Here is a 16,492-nt window from a genome sequence, read left to right as displayed (position 1 = left end):
CCCCCCCCCCCGCCCCCCTGGGGTTTGAGTACACCTTTTATAGTCTAAAGCCATATTAATCATAAGTGGCTGTTGCTATAATTCAAAGCCATAAACAAATATCATGAGATCTAAAATCATAAGCATAAGAGGGAGTGGGTCAAAACGTCTCTACTTGAGTTCAAGTTAGGAATGATTACTAACCTCCAGATAATCAATCTCTGACAGGGTACATTGTTCAAGAAAAATGGGAACCAAAGAGAACAATTTTACATTGTATAAGAATTGCCATTTTGTGTGCCAAACATGCTATGCTAAGCAACTGTTGATTTTTATATCATGTGGAGTCTTAGGGCAAAATGGATTTTGTTTGGTCATTGCCTGTATAGCCTGACCCATAACAAGAAGAATAAGTAGTTATTTGTTTACTTACATATTTATTGTCATGCTGATCACACACAGGGCCTTATGTATGCTAGGGAAGTTCTCTTACGGAGCCACATCCCCAGCTTCCAAGCAGTGGTTTTGATGGTGAGCATATGATATGATTTAAGTGTTGGCAGAATACCCAACATATAGTTGGAAGTGATAGCTTTTTTCTAGAGTATATAAACAGGGTCAGTGTTAAATAGTCTAGGCTTTGTGGTGGAAGAGGAAAAATAAAGCTGAGAAGAGGATCAAGTTATTAAGGAAGAAATATAGTGAGAAGGGAAGTAGGTAGATGTACTTTGTAGGGAGATATCTTCAGCTAGTGGGTAGGCTAAGGGAGGTGCTCATAGTACTGTTTGGAGTAATAAAGATATTGTCAAGTTCATAGAATCTCTAGGGTGATTACTGGCCTTTAAGAGAGACGTGAGAGAGGGAAACTATATAGAAATGGGTTAAGAAACTAAGAGGTAAGGCACTTAGAGAGCAGGTGCTATTCAAAAAATTTGAAAATGAAGAAGAGAAAGTTCCTTAGAATGTGTTTTTGGATGGGGATGATTGAGTGTATTCTGTTCTTTTCTAAATAGAACCAGTTGAGAAGAAACTCAAAAAGGGAGGTAAAAAATTGATAGGACAAGATCTGGGAGACAACAGAAGGAATGGCATCAAGGTGACAAGCTGGGAATATAATTTTAGAGGAGAGTAGAGTCTAATTTTCTCAAACAGTTGCTCTTTCCATATATTTTCCTTTTATTAGAAGTTGCAGCCTTTTGTAGATTATAGCTTTCTCAGAGCAATTAGTTTTTCTTCTTATTGCCTCCTCCTATTTTCAAGTCTAGGTTTCTTTTAGTCTATGTATAGTCTTCTCTAAAAAGCAGAAAGCCTTTTTCTTCTTCATCACTGCTTCCAAACTTTTATCAATAATATTTGTATCACAGCTGGTGTGAACAGACTTACCCATGCATACCAGCAGTCTCCATGTACGGGCTGCTCAGACTGAACTGTTGGAGTCAGGCAACATTGATATGCAGCAGCCAGGGAAGGGCTATAGGAGTTTACACTCCTTCAGGCATATAGAATGGCAGGGATATAGAAGAGTTGTGGCATGAGAAGAAAGATTCATTGTCTTATTGATGATGTTTCCTTCTGCAGTTTTGATTAAAACTTGTCCATTTTTCTTTGAACCAGGTCGGAAAGGTGTCTTCACTGGAAGCTCGGGCCTGCAGATTGTATATCTCAGTGGGACAGAGTCATTAACTGAGCCAGTTCCAGGTTACAGTTTTAGTCCTAAGGATGTGTCTTCCCTGAGAACAATGCTGTGTTCAACATCCCAGTTTAAGGGTGTTGATATCTTGCTCACATCTCCATGGCCCAAGTATGTGGGGAACTTTGGGAATTCTTCTGTGAGTAGTGCTTGTTGGAATTTCTAAAAGTAAATTGCACTGGCTTAAGTTGACTTTTTCATTTTTGAAAAAATTTCTCTTTATATTGAATAGTATTAACTCTTGATACCTTTCACAATAAATCGTTTGTGAAGTTTTTCAGAATTCTTAAAGCTATATAAACTGACCAAAACAAAAGTTGATCTCATAAAAATATGGTTCACAAATGAGATTACTGAAATCTTAATTATAAATGGGTGGTTCTTTAAATTTTAATCTCTGCTTTATTTCTCTCAAACCTTCTCTTAATATGGTTTGAGAATTTACTTTTAATGAAAAGATTTACGATTGACAGCTCTATAGTTGTATTTTCCTCTTTCTAGTCTAGATTACTGCTTTTTGGCTATCAAAGTATTTTTAAAAACTGAATAATTGTGGGGTTGAGTTTAGTAATCTAAAAATGGGGAAAAGATTTTTTAAATTTTGTGCTTCTCTGTTAGAAATACTTCAGTATTAGAATGCATTAGAGCTCATTATTGCATTTGATTTTAATATTTTTGTGAGTAATCTCAAGGCTATATACCAGGAGTAACAGCTATTGTGGAGAATGAAATACTATACTGGTGGACATCAGCCTAAGAAATATATTGTAAATGTGTGTGGGCTGGGGATGTAGCTCGGTGGTAGAGCACTTGCCTAATTCTGGGTTCAATCGCAACATGATGGAAGGAGGAAGGAAAGATTATATGTGAGGGCAGAAAGCATCAACTGAGCCTCATTGAAGAATGAATGCATTTGGGGACAAAACACTATGAATGGATTTATAATTATCAGTGATGAGCTAGAAGAGTGACCTGTAGACCAGGGCCAACTTTAGCACCCAAAATAGCAGAGATTATCAGGGAAAATGTTAACAGGAGAAGGGACAAAGCTCTCTTCCTTTACCAACCCATGGTTATGTTTCACCTAGAATATGAAGATTAATGCTAGTTGCAGCATAATGGTATAGTAAAGCTAGGGAAGATTCAGAGAAGGGGTGCCAAAGTGACGATAGAAAGGAGAAAGACATGTGGTGCTCTGTAAGGAAAGATGCGAAAATTAAGCCCCTTCATTTGATGTGTGTGGGGGGAGTACTAAAAAAGGACTTTGATTAAAGTTAATAATAACTACAGGATATTTACGGGGAAGAAACCATAGAGTCCACCAGTCTCTAAGAAACTATGACTAACTTCAAGAACAATTCCCTGCCCCTCAGCAGAAACTTAAAGGAGGCAAAAATAAGACAAAAGGAAGTCCCTGCCTTACTTAGTAGAAAATAAACTTTGCTAATTTATTTCCAGCTAATAATTTCTTTGAGAAGAGAGATCATGTAATTGATTATTAACAGAAGCTAGGGATATTCTGGGAACAGGCTAACTTTTGAAAAACTGTGTTACTTAGAAGCCTTTTAGCAATGGTGTTGGTGCAAACCGCCATTTCCTTAACTGTAGCCTATGTGATGAGATCCTTTAATATTCTGTTGGCTCCTTAGAGATATGAAGGCTAGCTTTTAAATTTTACTTTCTGCATTGACAGATACATAGTTGCACTACAAAGCACATTATAGAGGTAAATTTTTGTGGGCTCCAGAGAAAGACCTTACTTTCTAAAAAAGGTTTTAATAATATGTGTTTTGGATGTTAGTATAGAGCAGTTACCTTGCTTTTTAACCTCTGGTTTCTAATAATTATTCCTATTTCTCCATTCATAATAGTCCAGTAGCTTTGTGTTTGATTTTTCTCTGATTTCCGTAGGTATGAAATTCACTGAACAAATTCTGCTGCTTACATTTGTATCCATGTACAAATTTCAAAGATGTTTCAAAGACTCTTATTTCCTGATAATTTCTGAGTCTGTATGGATGACCAAGTTTTCATTTATCAGGGAGAAGTGGATACCAAAAAATGTGGCTCTGCCTTGGTCTCCAGTCTTGCCACAAGCTTAAAACCAAGATATCATTTCGCTGCCTTGGAAAAGTCATATTATGAGAGGCTTCCATATCGGTGAATAACATTTCCTTCTTTTTGACTTTTTGAAGAATTTGTCTTGAATCTTCTGTGTATAGACATGTATCTTGCTCATTTTTAGTTTTATATCATCTTGGTTCCTTTTGGCACTGGATCAAATTACCCTCAAGTCATTCGTCTTCTCTGAGTTTGTTCCCTAACTTGAAATAAAAGGAATTGTACTGTAAGGTCCCTTTAAGTTTGAGGGTCTGAGGTTATACTACTGTATAATCATTGTAGTCCTTTATCGCACATTAGGTCCTGTTATCATTGGATCAAACCAATTTTTTTGGTATAGTATTGAAAGTTCAACTCTCAGTACAGTAACTGTGGAATTATTTCGGTTTAGAAATCAAGTACTTGCATCAGGTCTCTCCTTCTACCCCCTGCTTTTTGTTTGTTTTAATTTAACTTACTTTTTTTCTTTTAATTAAAGTAATTGTTGCTTAGTGAAATAAACATTTAAAACATAGAAGAGCTCAAAAAGTATTTTGTTTTAGTTTTAGTTATTTTTTTCTATATTATATAGATACTTTGGTATATTTATATTTTTACCTGGGGGGGAAAATCATAGTAAATGTTACTATTAGAGGCATGTTTTTTCCACTTAGAGCACTTTTTTTTTTAAGTTTTGCTATTTCAGCTTATTACACAAAAGAAGAAAGAATAATAAAATGAACCATCATGTTCCCACCAGCTAGCTTCAGCAATTATTAACATTTTGACAATCTCACAACTCTTTTTTCGAAACCAAACATTGGAATTTTGGTTATTTTCAGAGACATGATCTCATGTCTTTATAACAACAACCCTGTGAGTTAGGAATTTTTAAACTACCAGATAGATAGATAAATCCTACAAGATAGATAGGTAACTTCTCTGAGATTATATGATTTGTGGTGGTGGATTTAGGACCTCTGCTCTTTTCATGGTCATATTTCATAGTTAAAAATCAAAAGTAAAGTGCTGGTAACCTGTTATCTCTCAAATATGTTCTAGAAACCATGTCGTTCTACAAGAAAATGCACAGCATGCCACCCGGTTCATAGCCCTGGCAAATGTTGGGAATCCAGAAAAGAAAAAGGTAAAGATTTGAATATTTGGCAGTAGGTTAATGTTCATTGTCTGCTTGTTCATTGTTTGTTTCTCTTGTCCATGTAGCATTCAGAACTTCCCTTCTCCCCAATTAAAAAATCCCAGCAGCTTCAGATTCCTTTGTAGAGTTAAAGTGATGAAGGGTTAGGTTTCCTTGGATTTTTTTTTTTTTTTTAAGGATATTTTAGAGAAAGGTTTGGGAAAAAATAGGTTCCGTGGAATAAAAGCAAACTATCAAATGAACGGTATTCCTTTCCTTAAACATCCATGTGGTTTTCTCTATGGGTATTTGTGACTTTGCCCTTAGATGGCATTCTTCTTTGCTTCTCTTAACAACTTCCTTTAGCTGAAATAATAAAATTTTCCAAAGGATTTACCTACGTCTTCTTTGGCTTTGGAAATTAAATTATTAGTGATGTCTGAAATTCATCCTTGAATTAGAAAATAGTTCATTTGTATTAGAAAATAGTTCAGGTGATACAGAAGAAGATACCAGAAGGGTAGGTTGCTTTTCTCACTTCCCTGAGAGCATTTCTGATTTCCTAGGCCAAAAACAGTTTGTTGTGGATTAAGAGAGCTAAAATCAGAATTGGTCCAGTGGGAAAATAGGCAAAATCATCTGCCTGAATTATCTAAAGCTTATTCCTATATAATATGCCACAGAAAATGTACGTACAAAAGATAAGCAAAACATATTTAGTTCTTTTTCATATTTTAAGCTTCTAAGCTCAGTTCTTTCTTAGCAAGTTTAGATTTGTAGTTTTTTGTTTGTTTGTTTGTTTGTTTGTTTGAGGTGCTGGGGGTCAAATCCAGGGCCTTGCACATACCAGGCAAGGACTCAAGGAGTCTATCACTGAACTATATTCCCAACCCTTTGTAGTTTTTATTTTGAAATTGAGTCCCTCTAAGTTGCTCAGGTTGGCCTTGAACTTGCAATCCCCCTGCCTCAGCCTCCCAAGTAGCTGGGATTATAGGAGAGTGCCACCTCACCCAGTTGTAATTATTTTTAATTGACTTTTTAAACTAAATAGTACTCTTAAGTATTTTCAGTGTATAGCTTTACTCTCAGAGACATGTAAGCGACTCACATTTCAGCCAAAGACTATGCACATTTTAAAGTTAGGCAGGCATTCATCTCAAAACTTTGTTCCAATCTGTACTGCTACTAGCAGAATAGTTTTCTTTTCTTTTTTTTTTTTCTTTTCCTCTCCACACTCTCACTGGATAGTGTCAGATTTTTATTGAAGCTTTTGCCAATCTGATAGATTTACTTGGTTGCATTTCCCTGATCGTGGTAAGGTTAAGCATCTACTCACATCTAAAGTTTTCAATCTCTATACGTCAAAGATTCTAGATATTTATATATGACTATTTACTTCTTTGCTACTAGTTCTTAAGAAAATTTTATCAGCATATATAGCAGAATTTGTATAGTATTAGAGGGAAACCTTGAGTTTTCCAATTGTAAGTTTCATTAGGAAAAAAGAATGATAGTGTTGACAGAATCTATTCATAAAGATGAAGGACTCATAGATAGAAGCAGCTTGTCTTCAAAGGTTATGGAGCTAGTCCCTCTGGACAGTTGTTTCTGCTCCTTAATCTAAGTAAGGGTCCCTGATTGGTGTAAGGGCTGGATTTTGATTTGTTGCTTATTATTTCATGAGTGCTTGGCTACCTCTACAGAGGCCACTGAATTGGCTTTTGATTTATCACTGTATATTCTCTGAGCCTCAGGCAGGCTTTTAATCAATTTCAGGTTCTTTCTGTGAAATCTTCCCAGTAATACAGGCTTACTACATTTGGATATACAGTATTTCCCTTAATGTTATGTTTGTTTGTTTGTTTTTTCTCTGAAGTATCTTTATGCATTCAGTATTGTTCCCATGAAACTAATGGATACAGCAGAACTGGTAAAACAGCCTCCAGATGTCACTGAAAATCCTTACAGAAAATCTGGAAAGGAAGCATCCATAGGAAAGCAAATTCCTATCCCTGAGGTACATTCTGGTTGAGGGGTGGTATTTTCTGGGTTGCCAGGATTGCTAGGTGTATTTTATTTTATTTTATTTTTTTGGGTACTGGGAATTGAACCCAAGAGTGCTTTTCCTCTGAGCTACATCCTAGCCTTTTTTTATTTTGGTAAAAGATCTCACTAAGTTGCTTTGGGCTTTACTAATTTACTGAGGCTGGTCTTGAACTTGCAATCCTCTTGCCTCAGCCTCCCAAGTCATTGGGAATACAGGTGCGAGCCACCATGCCTGGTGCCAGTTGTACTTTTCCTGGGTATAGTTTAGTACATAAGACAAGTTTAATCCTCAGAATAAAAATCTTGTTTTTTCTTGGGAAATTATAGTAGTGTTTAGGAAGTATAAGTAGATTTCGACTAAGCTAGTATTTTTTTATTGTAATTTGAGGCTCACAGTTTCATGTTAAGTCTTTGTCTAAATTTGTTTCATATATTGGGGTTTTTCATATGTTAAGTTTTTCCTTGTTTAAAAGTTAATTATCTATTCTTAGCTTTTAAAGCAGAGATCTAGCTTGGTAGCAATATAATCTATAATAATTTTAGCATGATTGCTATAAGGGAATAAGATTCACTGTGAATAAGTTTTCCTAATTATAGATTTTTCTGAAATAATTTTTTCTCCCACTAAAGCAACAAATATCAAGTTTCCTTATTAGGATTCATGGTCTGCTTTCTCGGACATTTCTATCTTTTCAAAAAGGCTTTTTTGTCTTCTCTTTTTACTGTTGTTTCTAATGGCTCTGATTTCTCATCTCTTTAATTAAAGTTTAATTAGATTTGTTCAACCTGTGAAACTGTGGGACTATTCCTTTCTCCCTATTGAGAAAGGAAAAGGAATTTTGGGTAGGTTCATATTATTCTGTTTTAGGTAACAATTGCTCTATAGCCTTAATTTTAACTTGTTTTTCCTAAGAAATGAAGTTGGTAGCATGGTATGTTGAGATATATGACTGAGAATCCTGGCACCAGGGTTGGAAAATATTTTTGTTCCCTAGAATTGGCAGGAAGGGCTATAGGAAACAGACTAGATGTGGTTGGAATGTTCCCTTGTGTGTGAATAACTGACTTTTTGTTTAAAAGTTAGTTGAATAATATACTTTTCTCTCTTTGGTCATTCCAGGAAGATTCAGCCTGTCAGTTCTTCTTTGATTTAAATGAAAAGCAGGGAAGGAAGCGTTCATCCACAGGCAGAGATAGCAAATCTCCTCACCCAAAGCAGCCTCGCAAACCTCGTAAGTACCTTGGTTTCAGAGGTTTCCTATTATTTTGGAGTTTTTGGAAAGCAGCCTTATAAAGAGATCATCTTCTGGCAGAAGGAAATTGTAGAGAGTCATTAAGAGGAAAAGTAAAAATAAAATGTGTCAATAAGACATGATGAAGTAAAAAGTACATACAAAACCTATAGATTAATAAAATTATAGAATAATCAAACTGAGAGGATGGACTTTAAGGCCATTTTAGGGAGTATAAAATGTTACCCAGGATCTTGAGATTTGACACTGGCACAGCTGAGACTAGAAGTAGTATACCTACACCCAGTCCAGAGTTCTTTCATTGCAGCCTTTTGCCAGTATGTGCTACTTCAGTCAATATGTGATTATCTGTTTGTGGATCACCTACCTGTGGATTAGTTATAAATTCAGAACTTTTCTAAAAGAGGTTTAGTTTCATTGAAAATGGTGCTGCGTGGCTATGGCTATATTGAGGAGCACATGTCCAGCCCATTGCTGCAGTGCTGTATGCAATCTTTGCAGTATATAAATATCAAACAAGGCTGAATTCTATATGGTGATTATATGTTATAGTGCTTAGACCATAGTAACACTTGGCTTTCTTCCACTTAAAGCTCAGCCTCCAGGACCATGCTGGTTTTGCCTTGCCAGCCCTGAAGTGGAAAAGCATTTGGTGGTCAACATTGGCACACATGTGAGTTACTTCCATGGACTTTTACCTTTTACAGAGAAGAACCTGCTCATTTGTTTTTTTATTAACTTTATTAAGGCAAGATCCACATACAAAACATATCCATTTTAAGTATACAGTTCAGTGATATTCAGTAAGCTTACTGAGTCATGCATCCATCATGTAATACAGTTTTAAAACATTTCCATCACTCCAATAAAATTTCATGTGCCCATTTGCAGTTAATTTTTGTTCCTACCCTCAGCCCCAGAAAACTACTGGTGTACTTTCTGTCTTTATAGGTTTGTGGGGGATTTTGGACATTTAATATAACTAATATAACTAGAATTATATAATATGTGGTCGGCCTTCTTTTACTAGTATTATATTTTCTTGAGGTTCATCCGTGTTATAGAATGTATCAGTATTTTATTCATTTTTATTGCCAAATAGTATTCCTTGTATGAATGTACCACATTTTATTTATCCATTCACCACTTATGGGATATTTGAGTGTTTTTCACTTTATGGCTATTAGAATAATACACCTGTATAAAATTTGCATGCAAGTGTATGGTTTTATTCAGGCTGAAAAGAGCCCTGATAAATTCATGTCTCACAGGGAAGTTATTCTGTTTCATAAGGGGCATCTCAGGTCTTGTTTTTGACTCAGTTTAACACCTCAAGTAGGAGGCCACATGAACATTTTAGCCTAGAGCCTAGACATAGTAGTCAAGTTTTATTTGCCTGTACTGTCCTTTGTCTGGTAGAACTCCCTTGAAAACTTCTAATGACCTTTGTGTCTCTGGCAAAGGGTTTAGAATCCCCCATCTCAAGCCATTCTTCTTGTTCACCTTTTATTAGACTTTCCCCTCTATATTTCTCTGCCTGTGTTGAGTCTTCCTCGAGGGATGTATGCTGATGGCCCTTAGTCACAAACTGATAAAAAGGGGAGAAAGTCTGCTTAGAGTCCAAACATACTATTGCAAAATTAGCTTTTAAATTGCGTTTTATTGCTGGGAGAAACATTCATTCAAGTTCTATTTATATATTATTTGAGATAACCTAAGCATGGAGGAGATTAGAAAGAGCACTTGAAAGAGTAGGAGGATATTTTGCAGGTGTGAAACTGTTCACAGGAACTGGAAGTATGCATTAGAGGTGGGAAGCTATTTAGTTTAGACTTTAATAAACAAAGAATTCATATCACAGAATACAAGTTGATGTTTATGACAGTGATCCTGTGACAAAGAGAAGACCAGAAGACAGACTTCTGGAGTAACCTTTTAAAACACAGTAAAAACGGTTATTGTAAAATAAAAAATTTAGTGCCTGTGAGGTTTTGATGAACTTAGTCATATGGAAAACTAACTGTAGATTTGCTTGGTCCTTTCTACCAAATAAATCAAGGAGGCTTATGCTTTAGTTTGTTTTCAATACATATCCTGTCATTGTATTGGATTTTTCTCATTGTAGATAGAAATAAATGACACCTTTCTTGAGCTTTAATTTTGAATTCTATATTTGTCTGCATTGGTATTAATTGGATCCTTGTCTATTCACTCACAGTGTCTGTCTTTCAGAGTATCTGACAATAGAACAGTCTTGCATGTTTTTATTTTGACAGAAATGTTTTAGTTACTTTTGAAGACTGAAATTCATTGTTAGAAACCATAGTTTTCTACCTCTTTTAATGTATCTGAGTTCAACTCCTTCCTTCCACCCTATTAGGTTGTGTTTCCCTTAACTTTGTACAATTTAATCAGCAGCTTAAAGCTGGAAGGACATTGGATGCTAATCATGTAATCTTTGTCTTTTTTGTGTGTATTTGGGGGTGAGATATAAGAACTGGATATTATCAGGGAGGCAGATAGTGGTCATTTTGAAATCAGAAGTGGTACTTTTCTGTAGTTAAAGGGCAAGTGGTGATAACTGAAAATTTGGTTTTAAGTTTAGAGCCTGGGAGGAACAACCCAATTGGTGTTTATTACAATTTTCAACTCTGGTCTGTGAAGCCAAAAGTCTTCTTGTATATTCCCAGTTTATTTGATTCTTACATAAAAGTTTCTTACATCCAAAACCAGATTTTTTAAAAGTTCAAGAATATCTGTTAATAGTGTTTTTAAGCACTTTTCTCTACATCCTCAGTCTCACTATTTATTTACTTATTGTTCTGGGGACTGAACATAGGGCCTTGTGCATTCTAGCAAGCACTCTACCACTGAGCTACATCCCCATCCCTTTTTATTTTATTTTGAGATAGGGTCTTACAAAGTTGCCCAAACTGGCCTTACCTGTGGTACTCCTACCTCAACCTTACCAGTAGCTGGGATTACAGATGTGCACCACCATGCCTGGCATAAGCTTACTCTTTGCGTAAGCTTTGCTCCCTGGATCATACATATGCAATATTGTTCTCAACTGTTCTTTAGTGCTACCTTGCCCTGGCTAAAGGAGGCTTATCTGATGACCATGTCCTCATTCTGCCTATTGGACACTACCAGTCAGTAGTGGAGCTTTCAGCAGAGGTGGTGGAGGAAGTGGAGAAGTATAAGGCTACACTGAGACGCTTCTTTAAGAATCGAGGGAAGCGATGTGTTCTTTTTGAGAGAAATTATAAAAGCCATCATCTCCAGCTACAGGTAGGTGGTATCTGTCTAGAAATTTGGAAGGACACTCTGGTAATCTTGATATTGATAAATAAATATTTAAATAATGGCTAACTTTATTATTTAATTTTAGTTTAATATTTAAAGTGTTTAATATGAATTTTCATAACAATTTTTAAATAATGTTCATTTAAAAGGCCGAAGTATCTAATGATTACCCCAGAGATTTCATAGGAAAGTACATGATGGATGTAAATGAATAGCAAGATGATATCTTGTTTAGAAAAGGTATGGGAAGGTTCCAAGGAAGACGCGGGCCTTACGGGTAAGAGTTTAGAAAGGTTTGGATATTTTGTGTGGAAGTCCTGCATGAGTGAAGCCTTAGAGGTAGGATGTAATCTCACAGCTGGCACGGGGCTAGCAGCTCAGAAATTTGGCAATTGTTTATGGATAATTTGTAATTGTGGTGGTTTCTTTCTGGCTCATTTGTTAAGTTTTCAAATAGGCCTGATTCTGCCACATACATTATATAGGAGCTGCCATTGACTTAAAAACAGAGAGATCTTTCTTAAGTTTTTCCTGCATCAGAGATTGGCTCCCACAAGTGGCAGTCTAGCTCATAAGTTTAAGTCCTACAGACGGGCTGACAAAGGCCTGTCTGGCCTGAGGAGAGTCTGTGCTGAGGGGTGTATCTCTACCCCTGTGATGGATTTGCTATTTCTCTGAGACTATGCAGATACAACCTCTCTGGAATGTGTACAAAGAATTCCCATTATTCCCCACACCTCTGCCCAGGTCATTCCTGTGCCACTCAGCTGCTGTGCTACTGATGACATTAAAGATGCCTTCATTACCCAGGCTCAAGAGCAACAGATAGAGCTGTTGGAAATCCCAGAGCACTCTGACATCAAGCAGGTGAAACAAAAGAGGATGGTGATGGTGATGGCTTTTTAAACTATAGTTCCACTAAGTAGTTTGGGATCTGCAGCTACTCGCATATCTGTTTTCTTTCCTTCTAGACTGAATTCTTTGCCAAATCAGAACTTATAAGAAATGAGTTAGGATTTTAGGTTTTCAAAACACTATTGTGTGTCCTCATACAACTCTGTTTACTTTAGATTGCACAGCCTGGCGCGGCATATTTTTATGTTGAACTTGACACAGGAGAGAAGCTTTTCCACAGAATTAAGAAGAATTTTCCTTTGCAGTTTGGAAGGTTTGTATGTTTTCCTTCATTTCAGTGTATTTTCACTAGATCTACTATAAACATAGTGGTAGTCTGCATGAATAATTAATAAAAAGCCAAAGAGGAAATAGTCCTTTACAGAAGGAACTTATAATTTTAGGGCAACACAGGTATTTACATATATGACAGTCATGTGATACAAAATGTGAAGAGTACCATGACAGAGTTTTGGAGAGCACTGTCCTTTAGAAATTCATAGGAGAGAAGAGTTCGTTTCTATGAAGCATAAAGCTTTATGAAATGGTCAAAGTTGAACTTTAGAGAGAGACTTAGAGGGCAGAGATTGGTGTGAGGACATTTCAGCTAGAAGCGTGAAGTGCTACCCATTGAGCATATACAGTGGGTCAGACACTATGCCAAAAACATTACATACATTTTTTCATGTCTTATTTAATCTTCACAACTCCATAAAGTAGGAACTGTCATCCCAGTTTACCAATATAGAGAATGAGACTCTAAAGCAGTACCAAATGAACTTTCCACAAAGATGGAAATGTTCTACAAAACTACACTATCCAGTATAGTAATCATTAGCTAGTAGACACTTGAAAATGTAGCTAAATGACTGAGGGACTAAATTTTTTATTTTATTTAATTTTAATTAATTAAGAGTTTAAATTCAAACAGCTACATCTGGCTAGTAGCAATTTTTTTGGATAGCCTAGTTTAACAGGGGTTGATTTGCATGCCCATGATCACACAGTGATTCAAACCCAGGTCTGGTAGACCCAAATGTGAGGTCTTAACCTCATTATTCTGTAGTTCTAAGAGTCTCAATGAGACTTCATTTGTGCTTCTCATATTAGGCAAAACATGAGTGCAAGATCATACAGGGAATAGAATCAGTTACGCAAAGATCAAAGACAGAAAGTGGTTGACAATGGGGCTGGGGATGTGGCTCAAGCAGTAGTGCGCTCGCCTGGCATGCGTGCGGCCTGGGTTCGATCCTTAGCACCACATACAAACAAAGATGTTGTGTCTGCCGAAAACTAAAAAATAAATATTAAAAAATTCTGTCTCTCTCTCTCTCTCTTTAAAAAATAAAATAAAATAAAGACAATGTATTGTTCTTTAAAAAAAAAAAAGTGGTTGACAAGAAAAGACAAAGAGTATGAAAGGGAGTAAAAAATGTATAGAATGGATTATATGATACTGTTTCAGTGAATTGCAGCTATATTTTAAGACTGGATTGAGAGTGAACCTTGAACCCTTCCTGTATTCATTTGGAATGATAAATTCATTCATTTATCCCATTGGATAAATCCAGTAAATGTAGTCGTCTACATTTTCAAAGAGATAATTGAAAATGAGAATAAAAGTGTTATACACTCCAAACATCTGACTTGATCTTTTTGTTGTTGCCTTGACAACAGATGCAGCTATACATTGATGATATAAGCAGACATATAAAGCCCACAGACATGTAAAGCCAACAAAAGGAAGATCCTTTGAATGGTTTTGTGCTTATGATAGTCACTGATATTTCAACATTGTTTTTCCAAATACTGATTTGTAGTTAATAGCATTTTATACTTAACAAAATACTTGAAAAGCCATTTTTTGTTATTGTTGTTGTTGTTCTAATCATTATACATGACAGCAGGATGCTCTTCGGTTCATTGTACACAAATGGAGCACAATTTTTCACTTCTCTGGTTGTACACAAAGTAGTTTCACACGATTCGGGCAATCTACATTACCTAGGTTAACTTGTCCATCTCATTCCACCATCTTTCCTACCCCCATGCCTCCTCCTCTTCCCTCCCTCCCCTTCGCCAATCCAAAGTTCATCCACTTGTCCCATGCCCCTTCCCCATTGTGGATTAGCATCCACTTATCAGAGAAAATATTCAGCCTTTGGTTTTGGGGGATTGGCTTACTTTGCTTAGCATGATATTCTCCAACTCCATCCATTTACCTGCAAATATTATAATTTTTTTCTCTTTTATTGCTGAGTAATATTCCATTGTGTATATATACTACAATTTCATTATCCATTCATCTATAGAAGGTTTGTTCCACAGTTTGGCTATTGTGAATTGTGATGCTATGAACATTGATGTGACTGCATCACTGTAGTATGCTGTTTTAAAGTCCTTTGGGTATAGACCAAGGAGTGGGATAGCTGGGTCAAATGGTGGTTCTATTCCAAGGTTTTTAAGGAATCTCCATACTGTTTTCCAGAGTGGTTGCACCTATTTGCAGTCCCACCAATAATGTTTGTGTGTGCCTTGAAAAGCCATTTTATCCCCCTCAGCTGTGTAAGAATAGTGGTTCTGTCTTCATTTTGCATATGAAGAAGTAGGCACGAGGTTTGCTCAGGAAGCTAGAACTTGAGCTCAGGTCTTGACTTTTAGAAGACTCATCATTTATTTCCAACTCTTCTATTGTAGTTTCACAGTAGAAAATGAACCAAGTAGAAACATAAAATTATTTCTAATGTATAAAAATAAGTAAAAATATAAAGCAACAGAAATTAGAAGGAACTTGTGTATATGTATCTTTGGTCTTGCGAACTAAAATACATTGTTTTCTTCATATTGAGCTTGTGTTGGTGTGCCTATATAGGTGTTACCCCCCTATAATAAGATGCAGAAGCATTTTAAGTCAGAATAGTTATGACACCTGACTGCACCTGCCTCGGAAAACTCATGTTCTAGTTGGGATGACCAAACTACAGTTTAAAGTAGGATCATAGATAATATAGTATTTTGATTGTCCCCTTTGTACATCATAAAATCCTGTAAGGTAGGTACTTTTTTTTTGCCTCTCATAGGTGAGGAAATCAAGACTTAAAGAGATGAAGTAGTCTGTTCAGGTTATAGTGGCAGAGCTAGAAATGGAATCCAGTCTCTGATCTTTCTGACATCAGTGCCTGCCCTCTTCCTACTATTCCATGTTGCCTCTATAAGTACCAATATTATAGTTCAAGTTGTTCCAGAGAAGGAAAAGTAAATGAGATATGAGGGATCAGGAAAGAGGTAGGACTTGAGCTGATCACTTAAAATAGGTATGATTTTGATAGACAAGATGGCAGAGAACAGTATGAGCAGACAGAGAAATATGTGTAGTTTCTTTGGGTGATGTTGGGTCTGACTGGAGAAAGACCAAGGAAGGAGGGGGCTTAGGGCAAATATTTCTGACTTTGACCTCTTTGTTCTTTCTGTAGGGAAGTATTGGCCAGTGAAGCTATTCTTAATATTCCTAACAAGTCTGACTGGAGACAGTGTCAAATCAGCAAGGAAGAAGAGGAGATTCTGGCTCGTCGCTTCCGGAAAGACTTTGAACCCTTTGACTTTACTCTGGATGACTAAGCAAAGGGAAGAGAAGGGCACTTTATGAACCTCATAGGAAATGTTCACAGTCTTCCATAAGGACTGTTTCCCTGCCTCTTTTGTGCATTCCCATGGAACCTGCCTGCAGCAAGAGGCCTAGGAACGAGGTTGTTTCTCTTTTCTTTTTTTGTTTGTTTTAGAAAAATCATTCTAGGATTAAAATTCTATGTTAAAAGCATATCTATTATCCAGCTCTAAGAACAGCTTATGTTTATCTACATTTTCAAAAACTTAAACTATTAAATAAAATCTTCCCTGGTTGAGAAGGGTCTTGTGTTTATGTTGCCTATGACCATTGAAATGAAACAAAGTAGTATGTGCAATAGAAAAGGCAGAGCTTTAGGCCCAGCTGTTAGTCCACAATCATACAGGGTGGTTTCTCCCTGAGCAATTCAGGGTAGAGAAGGGTCTCATGGGCCTTGCTATCCACTCTCCCCCCCCCCCCCC

General features: G+C 36.4%; 1 protein-coding gene and 1 non-coding gene across 6 annotated transcripts in view; both read left to right on the top strand.

Moving 5' to 3' along the window:
- The window catches only part of Cwf19l1 (CWF19 like cell cycle control factor 1), a 22,551-nt gene extending 6,243 nt beyond the window's left edge, over positions 1-16,308 (top strand). For 4 of the 5 annotated variants that reach the window (XM_015494648.2, XM_015494650.2, XM_015494646.2 and 1 more), the window contains exons 5-14: positions 1,594-1,808; positions 3,711-3,829; positions 4,832-4,916; positions 6,784-6,924; positions 8,074-8,185; positions 8,800-8,879; positions 11,288-11,497; positions 12,260-12,379; positions 12,583-12,680; positions 15,880-16,308. In XM_015494648.2, coding sequence (XP_015350134.1) covers positions 1,719-1,808; positions 3,711-3,829; positions 4,832-4,916; positions 6,784-6,924; positions 8,074-8,185; positions 8,800-8,879; positions 11,288-11,497; positions 12,260-12,379; positions 12,583-12,680; positions 15,880-16,024 — 1,200 coding nt within the window. In that variant the 5' untranslated portion in view covers positions 1,594-1,718 and the 3' untranslated portion in view covers positions 16,025-16,308. Of the gene's footprint in view, positions 1-1,593; positions 1,809-3,710; positions 3,830-4,831; positions 4,917-6,783; positions 6,925-8,073; positions 8,186-8,799; positions 8,880-11,287; positions 11,498-12,259; positions 12,380-12,582; positions 12,681-15,879 lie in introns of those variants that run through there. The other variant, XM_015494649.2, reaches the window with a different exon arrangement.
- LOC125618011 lies at positions 11,924-12,070 on the top strand. The gene has a single exon (XR_007349220.1). It is a non-coding gene; the product is annotated as a small nucleolar RNA SNORA12 (small nucleolar RNA).
- Positions 16,309-16,492: the final 184 nt, after the last annotated feature.

The sequence above is a fragment of the Marmota marmota genome, unplaced genomic scaffold (genome assembly GCF_001458135.2).
Source record: "Marmota marmota marmota unplaced genomic scaffold, marMar, whole genome shotgun sequence".
NCBI classification, from domain to species: Eukaryota; Metazoa; Chordata; class Mammalia; order Rodentia; family Sciuridae; genus Marmota; species Marmota marmota.
The sequence above is the reverse complement of the archived record's forward strand: the minus strand, read 5'-3'. Positions and strand labels throughout refer to the sequence as shown.